We start from the raw sequence: 10,000 nt of genomic DNA on the forward strand, positions 1-10,000 counted from the left end.
TGTAGGTATAATAAAATATAATGATATAACAATATAGTGATATGTAGGTGTAATAAAATATAATGATATAATATATAGACATATAACAATATAGTGATATGTAGGTATAATAAAATATAATGATATAATATATAGACATATAACAGTATAGTGATATGTAGGTATAATAAAATATAATGATATAATATATAGACATATAACAGTATAGTGATATGTAGATATAATAAAATATAATGATATAATATATAGACATATAACAATATAGTGATATGTAGGTATAATAAAATATAATGATATAATATATAGACATAACAGTATAGTGATATGTAGGTATAATAAAATATAATGATATAATATATAGACATATAACAGTATAGTGATATGTAGATATAATAAAATATAATGATATAATATATAGACATATAACAATATAGTGATATGTAGATATAATAAAATATAATGATATAATATATAGACATATAACAATATAGTGATATGTAGGTATAATAAAATATAATGATAGTGATATGTAGGTATAATAAAATATAATTATAAAATATATAGACATATAACAGTATAGTGATATGTAGGTATAATAAAATATAATGATATAATATATAGACATATAACAGTATAGTGATATGTAGGTATAATAAAATATAATGATATAATATATAGACATATAACAGTATAGTGATATGTAGGTGTAATAAAATATAATGATATAATATATAGACATATAACAGTATAGTGATATCTAGGTGTAATAAAATATAATGATATAATATATAGACATATAACAGTATAGTGATATGTAGGTGTAATAAAATATAATTATATAATATATAGACATATAACATAACATAGTGATATATAGATATAATAAAATATAATTGTATAGTATTTATAAATAACATATAATAGAGTGATATATACTCCTGCATAATTGGTGTTAAGCTTGGTGTTCTCAGTTGCAATTCTTTCTCTGGCCTGCAGGTGGTGTGTCGAGCCTGCTCCAGAAACAGGTACCCACTGAAGTATTTGAAAGACAGAATGACCAGAGTGTGTGACCGTTGCTATGCTGAACTGAAGAAACGAGGTGAGTTCTCTCTGTGCCCGTCAGTGTGCCTCTCATCCTCATCACAAATACCGCTGGCGTCCAGATTTGACTCTGCATGCTGTATAAATCAAATATATCAAATACATGTGAATCTCTTGTAATTTGTGACATAATCAAAAACTGGATTCAGGATGGCCCTGTTTCAGTTCCAAACAACTCTGAGTGGTGTGTGGGTTTGTGTGTGTGTGTGTGTGTGTGTGTGTGTGTGTGTGTGTGTGTGTGTGTGTGTGTGTGTGTGTGTGTGTGTGTGTGTGTGTAGGTGGGAATGTCTCCGTAGTGTGTGGCAGTGCGGGTCCTCACACACACCGGGTCAGCAGGCCTCTGTCTGCTGTGTTCCAGAGCCTACAGCCTCCCAGTCTGTGGAGGACCAGGAAGAACACTTCACCCCTAACTCAGGTACCACAGCACCCTAGAACACTGCTCTGTCATATCTTTCTTCTTTGTTGTGTTAAGTGTGTGTGTGCACGTGTGTGTGCGTGTTTAGGTGTGTGTGGGTGCTGAGGGTTCCACTATGAGTGGGAGTCTACAGAGGCGGAAGAAGAGCAAGAAGAACTGGAAGCGTCTGTGGTTCCTCATTAAAGACCAGGTGCTCTACACCTATACAAGTAGAGAGGTGAGGGGGCCCAGAGTCTCCTACACCATCACACACACACACTCACTCTACACCTATACAAGTAGAGAGGTGAGGGGGCCCAGAGTCTCCTACACCATCACACACACACACACACTCACTCACTCTACACCTATACAAGTAGAGAGGTGAGGGGGCCCAGAGTCTCCTACACCATCACACACACACACACACTCACTCACTCTACACCTATACAAGTAGAGAGGTGAGGGGGCCCAGAGTCTCCTACACCATCACACACACACACTCACTCTACACCTATACAAGTAGAGAGGTGAGGGGGCCCAGAGTCTCCTACACCATCACACACACACACTCACTCTACACCTATACAAGTAGAGAGGTGAGGGGGCCCAGAGTCTCCTACACCATCACACACACACACTCACTCTACACCTATACAAGTAGAGAGGTGAGGGGGCCCAGAGTCTCCTACACCATCACACACACACACACACTCACTCACTCTACACCTATACAAGTAGAGAGGTGAGGGGGCCCAGAGTCTCCTACACCATCACACACACACACTCACTCTACACCTATACAAGTAGAGAGGTGAGGGGGCCCAGAGTCTCCTACACCATCACACACACACACTCACTCTACACCTATACAAGTAGAGAGGTGAGGGGGCCCAGAGTCTCCTACACCATCACACACACACACACACTCACTCACTCTACACCTATACAAGTAGAGAGGTGAGGGGGCCCAGAGTCTCCTACACCATCACACACACACACACACTCACTCACTCTACACCTATACAAGTAGAGAGGTGAGGGGGCCCAGAGTCTCCTACACCATCACACACACACACACACACACACACACACACACACACACACACACTCACTCTACACCTATTCAAGTAGAGAGGTGAGGGGGCCCAGAGTCTCCTACACCATCACACACACACACTCACTCTACACCTATACAAGTAGAGAGGTGAGGGGGCCCAGAGTCTCCTACACCATCACACACACACACACACTCACTCACTCTACACCTATACAAGTAGAGAGGTGAGGGGGCCCAGAGTCTCCTACACCATCACACACACACACACACTCACTCACTCTACACCTATACAAGTAGAGAGGTGAGGGGGCCCAGAGTCTCCTACACCATCACACACACACACTCACTCTACACCTATACAAGTAGAGAGGTGAGGGGGCCCAGAGTCTCCTACACCATCACACACACACACTCACTCTACACCTATACAAGTAGAGAGGTGAGGGGGCCCAGAGTCTCCTACACCATCACACACACACACACGCACACACACACACAGACATTTTGTGCCTCTCACCCCATTCTGGTTCTCTGGCCCTCTCTCTCTCGATCTCTCAGTTTCCACTGTTGGGCCCCTTAACAAGACCCTTATTCCTCAATTACTCAATTTGTGTTCGGTCAGAATTGTAAGTCACTTTGGATAAAAGCATCAGATAAACGCTGTAAATGTAACTTTCTCTCTCTGTCTCTCTCAGGATAAGGTGGCGAGGGAAAGTCTGCCCCTGCAGGGTTTGACGGTGAAGCTGCCAGATGTGTCTGATGCAGAGGAAACAGACAGTGTCTTCCAGCTCTACCACAAAAAAACACTCTACTACACATTCAGAGCAGAAGACCAGCTCACTGCACGCAGGTCTCACACACACATACACACACACACACACACACACACACACACACACACACACACACACCTAACATCAGAATAAATGAGTGCTTAGGAAATCCTCTCATAAGCCCAAACCTTTTCTCTCTTAATTCACAGGTGGGTGAACGCGATGGAGGAAGCTACTGTCTTATAGTATCCACTCAGGCATAGGATAGGGTGACTTTAGTGCATAACCTATGACCTATGAGAGGGAACTCATACTATAGCACCATGGGATCTAGTGCAGTGTGACTGTGGTGTTTTTAACCCATCAGTCCTGTGTCTGTCTGATCACTGGACAGTCCTGCCCGTCAGCCCTGTGTCTGTCTGATCACTGGAGAGTCCTGCCCATCAGTCCTATGTCTGATCACTGGAGAGTCCTGTGTCTGATCACTGGAGAGTCCTGCCCGTCAGTCCTGTGTCTGATCACTGGAGAGTCCTGTGTCTGATCACTGGAGAGTCCTGCCCGTCAGTCCTGTGTCTGATCACTGGAAAGTCCTGTGTCTGATCACTGGAGAGTCCTGCCCATCAGTCCTGTGTCTGATCACTGGAGAGTCCTGCCCATCAGTCCTGTGTCTGATCACTGGAGAGTCCTGTGTCTGATCAATGGAGAGTCCTGCCCATCAGTCCTATGTCTGATCACTGGAGAGTCCTGCCCATATGTCCTGTTCTCTTGTTATCACATCACAGTCCTAATGGACCCACAGGCCTGGTTCTGTCCTCTGGTTGTCCTCTGTGCAGACATTAAGGGAAAGTGCAGAGTGTAAATATTACAGTTAGGAATCGCGATGCTGAAGCATCCAAACTGTGGCCACAGCACCCCCTAATGGAAAAGTTGCAGTATGGAAGGAGAGAAAGTCTGGCGTGAAGGACAGTGTAGGGCAGTAGAACACGCAGCCAGGGCAATAGAGCACGCAGCCAAGGCAATAGAACACGCAGTCAGGGCCGTGTTACCCACACTGAGGAGGCCTTGGTAGACACTGTCTGCACACACTGGTAGCACGTTTGCTCTGGGTGTGTTTACAAGGAGTTGCAGTCTCATTTATGCGTCTAACAGTTCCCGTGGACTTAAGAGCTTTTGGGAAAAGGGATTGGGAATTTAAGATGTTGTGTTTTTAAAGGGTTTTTAGCAGAACACTAAAATAAGTCAAAACTAAAGTGTCAAGAACTTTTGAGATGTTTTTGGTTCAAACCATACACAGGCCACTTATATAAACATCCAGTATGATATGTGATAACAATGATATGTAAACATACTATGTAAAATATATTTAGTTCCCTCACGTGTGAATTTAAAACTGTATATTGCAAGCGTTAGCTGTACATTTCATCATAAGATATTAAAATAATTTTGAGGTGTATTGTAATTTAATTTGCAGTAACATTGCAGTAACATGTAAAGTGCTGCATTAAGGCTACACAAACACACACACGCAGCACTAGCAGTTGTACTTACCCATGGATCAGTACAGTAGGATGTCTAAACTGTACCCAGGGCTTTGCAGTCAGGTCAGGTCAGGTTTGTGTTGGTCGTTTGAGAAGGTTTCCCACTGGAAGCTTCCCATGTGTGGAATCCAGGTTCTTAATACAGGATAATGTACAGACGGCTAGACAAAGACTGGCCATGTCCCAGCCACGACTCCACGCATGGTGTAATTTAGGACAGAAATGGGATTAAACTAGGGACTAGGATTAAACCAGGAAACTTCTGAATGTAACTATATTGAATGCAGTATTGTTGAATGTGAATTTTTGCATTGTTACCAAATACAGTAATTTGCTGTCATTTTTGCCCAAACCACTTTGTACTCACACACACACACACACACACACACACACACACACACACACACACACACATTGGAGGTGTCACACATCTCCCTATTCCTCCCTAAGCAGTCAGGGAAAACCACAGATGTGGAAAATTTTAAGACTACCTTTCCGATCATGTTGAATAAAATGTTGCTTGTCTTTAGATAGATCCGTGTTATTGTCTGATGTGTTGATGCAGATGTGTTGCAGTCAGAAAACATAAAGGTTTAAAGGTTTTAGTGCAAGAGAACATCAGGACCGTGAGACTCAGAAAACTGGTCTTCAAAAATGTGTTTGTACCGCACTGACTGTAACTGTGTCTCTCATCATAAATGTATAAACCCAGGGGTGAGATGGGATTATTATGGGATTAGTACTGAATGTTTTGAGATTAATTCTGTATGTGTTCACGATACAGATGTCAACACTGGAGAGAAAGAAAAGAAGTGAGTTGTGGTTTATCTTGCATCAGCTGAGCCTGTTAAACCCAAGCTCTCGTGAAGGTGATTGTCTTTAGATGGCCGTTCTAGAAACTTATTCTAGTGAGGTTCTCTGTTCCTTCTTCCGTCTCTGAATCTGCAGTTCAGACGTCTGTGATCTGGTTCTTTGTTTTGGAGGTGACATGGAAAAAGTGTGATTCTTGAATTTGTTCAGTTGTAGAGCAGCAGATACACAGAAGCACAATCTCTAATCTCTAATATAATCTCTGTGACATCCTTTTTATTCGTGACTTTAACAAGAATCCAACTCTACCGAACACTTCCAGTATGACGATTTCATCAGCTGTGCAGGACACATGTTTCAGAAGGTCTAGGAAGTGGAATGTACGAATCTATAAATGTAAACAAACCTTACTAGAGAAGTCTTCAATAACGCAAATGTAAATGTACATAAAATGTTTCCTCAGTATTTTGTTTTATTTGCACTGAGAGAGAATTTTTAAAACAAGTTATGCCTGTTTTATCCAAGATTACTTTCAACATATGAGAGAAGAAGAGTTTAGCGTTTTATGTTCATTTAGAAACTGTCCGGTTCAACAGTATCGTTTTTATATGTAATGTATAATGTCAACCAGCTCTGTGGCATTTCAGTTAGGATATTATTGTTCAAATAAATAAAAGGACTATAAGAAGAAACTGGTTTATTTTCGTGTTATTTCTCATATGAAGAAGTTTCATACTGACCAATATAGTGATTTTCTTGTTGAAGATTGTTTATTGGGTTTGGTCATCAGCAGCCACTAGGGGGCGGTATAAACCATCCTATACAAATGGGAGATTTTACCATAGCTGATGATAGAGAAGTGTGAGGATGGTTTTGGTACCGAGGATATCATCATCTCTCCAATCACATCTGAGTGGACATGTATCCCAGCAACACACTAACGTGCACCCAGTGTTTGACTCTTTTATGTCACTGAGGTCAAAACTGGGCATTCAGTTAGCTGACAGGCTGAACATCCAACGGCCAGTAATGGACGGAGTCCAGTGTGACTGTTTAATGACCACCGTGCTGACCTGGAAGTCTGAGTGTTAGTTGTAGCCCTCGTGTAAGAGGAGACCATTATCATGAATGTGTTTGTGTATTTGAGCTCTCGCACACAGCAATAACCCAACTGATCTGGTAAGACAGTAGAATGGGGAGAATGAGTTTATCACAGCAGCTCAGTCATCAGCCTAGGAACATTGGGAATGAGAAAAGAAACAATCCAAAATGTTTCAGCCAGTGAAATATTAACACTGCTGAGCTCTGCTGTAAAAACTCAACACAGACACGTGAACAGGGCAGGGTGTCAACAGAAAAGCAGGGTTACTGCAGCAAGAAGAAACCTGATTGGGTGATGACAGTCGATGAACATAAATGCTCCAGCTATTGCACTCGTGAGGTACTTTAGATCGGCCCTGCACTAATTCACCCTGGTTTGGGAATAGTGAAGAGAGAGAGATTAAAATTCCCAGAGTTTAAAAATCTCCCTGATGAGGAGAAGCCGTCATATGTTCTTGGTGAGCATAAAGAGTTCAACACACTGGCAACACTGTACATTATTATTTATTTATATTATTATTGGTAATAAGAGTATTGTAGTTATCATTTTTGTTGTTACTATTATTGTTAGCAGTTGTAGTATTGTTGTCATCTTTTGTTAATGTTAATTTCTTCATCAAAGCTTTGGCAATACAAATGCGAATATTTGTCATGCCAATAAAGCACCTTTGAATTGAATTGAAATTGGGGGCGGGGGGAGGTTCAGATTAGGAAATGTGAATCTGGAGGAACAGTTTTTCAGCAAAGAGACAAAGAGAACTTCAGAGAGAGCAAGAGAAAGAGAGCAAAGGGGTGAACAGAGAGAGCGAAACTGGGCCGCTCTAGTTGATGAAGTCCCGAGAGATTCCCTCGACCCAGTAATGAGTCTGAGAGAGGAACAGATGGAGAGGTGGAGAGACCTGTAGGGATGGAGAGATTAAATGTGTCTGTCTTACTGCCAGGATGTCATCAAAGGTGAGTTTGTCACTAACCACTCGAAGGCATTTTTATCACACATATAAAAGGAGAATGGAGCAGACCATGATTAAACCTGAACACAACAAACGTGACGGTCCTGACTACACCGGAAAACAACACAAGTATCGGTCCTGACTACACCGGAAAACAACACAAGTATCGGTCCTGACTACACCTGAACACAACAGACGTGACGGTCCTGGCTACACCTGAACACAACACAAGTATCGGTCCTGACTACACCGGAAAACAACACAACTATCGGTCCTGACTACACCTGAACACAACACAAGTATCGGTCCTGACTACACCTGAACACAACACAAGTATCGGTCCTGGCTACACCTGAACACAACACAAGTATCGGTCCTGGCTACACCTGAACACAACACAAGTATCGGTCCTGACTACACCTGAAAACAACACAAGTATCGGTCCTGACTACACCTGAACACAACACAAGTATCGGTCCTGACTACACCTGAACACAACACAAGTATCGGTGCTGACTACACCTAAACACAACACAAGTATCGGTCCTGACTACACCTGAACACAAGTATCGGTCCTGACTACACCTGAACACAACACAAGTATCGGTCCTGACTACACCTGAACACAACACAAGTATCGGTCCTGACTACACCTGAAAACAACACAAGTATCGGTCCTGACTACACCTGAACACAACACAAGTATCGGTCCTGACTACACCTGAACACAACACAAGTATCGGTCCTGACTACACCTGAAAACAACACAAGTATCGGTCCTGACTACACCTGAACACAACACAAGTATCGGTCCTGACTACACCTGAACACAACACAAGTATCGGTCCTGGCTACACCTGAACACAACACAAGTATCGGTCCTGACTACACCTGAACACAACACAAGTATCGGTCCTGGCTACACCTGAACACAACACAAGTATCGGTCCTGGCTACACCTGAAAACAACACAAGTATCGGTCCTGACTACACCTGAACACAACACAAGTATCGGTCCTGACTACACCTGAACACAACACAAGTATCGGTGCTGACTACACCTAAACACAACACAAGTATCGGTCCTGACTACACCTGAACACAAGTATCGGTCCTGACTACACCTGAACACAACACAAGTATCGGTCCTGACTACACCTGAACACAACACAAGTATCGGTCCTGACTACACCTGAAAACAACACAAGTATCGGTCCTGACTACACCTGAAAACAACACAAGTATCGGTCCTGACTACACCTGAACACAACACAAGTATCGGTCCTGACTACACCTGAAAACAACACAAGTATCGGTCCTGACTACACCTGAACACAACACAAGTATCGGTCCTGACTACACCTGAACACAACACAAGTATCGGTCCTGACTACACCTGAAAACAACACAAGTATCGGTCCTGACTACACCTGAACACAACACAAGTATCGGTCCTGACTACACCTGAACACAACACAAGTATCGGTCCTGACTACACCTGAACACAACACAAGTATCGGTCCTGGCTACACCTGAACACAACACAAGTATCGGTCCTGACTACACCTGAACACAACACAAGTATCGGTCCTGGCTACACCTGAACACAACACAAGTATCGGTCCTGGCTACACCTGAACACAACACAAGTATCGGTCCTGGCTACACCTGAAAACAACACAAGTATCGGTCCTGACTACACCTGAACACAACACAAGTATCGGTCCTGACTACACCTGAACACAACACAAGTATCGGTGCTGACTACACCTAAACACAACACAAGTATCGGTCCTGACTACACCTGAACACAAGTATCGGTCCTGACTACACCTGAACACAACACAAGTATCGGTCCTGACTACACCTGAACACAACACAAGTATCGGTCCTGACTACACCTGAAAACAACACAAGTATCGGTCCTGACTACACCTGAAAACAACACAAGTATCGGTCCTGACTACACCTGAACACAACACAAGTATCGGTCCTGACTACACCTGAACACAACACAAGTATCGGTCCTGACTACACCCGTCACGGAACGCTCGCCTCCCGCGAGGCACGTGGTTCGGCCAGCCACGTGCAGTGGGAGGGCTTTCGTTTGTGGCCACGCCTGCACACACCTGTACTTCGTTGTCTGTGTGTTTCGACACTCACGTCAGGGTGTGCGGCGTTGTTGGTCATTGTCGATGTAGCTTGTGGATGTAATGTGTTCATGTAGCGTATTAATGTTAAATGGTATTGTCGTTATTACATGTATTCCCGGT

At 42.9% G+C, this 10,000-nt stretch overlaps 1 protein-coding gene across 4 annotated transcripts in view; it reads left to right on the plus strand.

Annotated features, from left to right (window-relative positions):
• The window catches only part of fgd5a (FYVE, RhoGEF and PH domain containing 5a), a 33,224-nt gene extending 26,856 nt beyond the window's left edge, over positions 1-6,368 (plus strand). For 3 of the 4 annotated variants that reach the window (XM_035520380.2, XM_081705381.1, XM_035520379.2), the window contains exons 17-21: positions 997-1,099; positions 1,380-1,516; positions 1,605-1,733; positions 3,251-3,405; positions 3,538-6,368. In XM_035520380.2, the coding sequence (XP_035376273.1) occupies positions 997-1,099; positions 1,380-1,516; positions 1,605-1,733; positions 3,251-3,405; positions 3,538-3,574 (561 nt within the window). In that variant the 3' untranslated portion in view covers positions 3,575-6,368. The remainder of the gene's footprint in view (positions 1-996; positions 1,100-1,379; positions 1,517-1,604; positions 1,734-3,250; positions 3,406-3,537) is intronic. The other variant, XM_035520381.2, reaches the window with a different exon arrangement.
• Positions 6,369-10,000: the final 3,632 nt, after the last annotated feature.

This window comes from Electrophorus electricus, chromosome 22 (genome assembly GCF_041902795.1).
Source record: "Electrophorus electricus isolate QZ-2024a chromosome 22, ASM4190279v1, whole genome shotgun sequence".
NCBI classification, from domain to species: Eukaryota; Metazoa; Chordata; class Actinopteri; order Gymnotiformes; family Gymnotidae; genus Electrophorus; species Electrophorus electricus.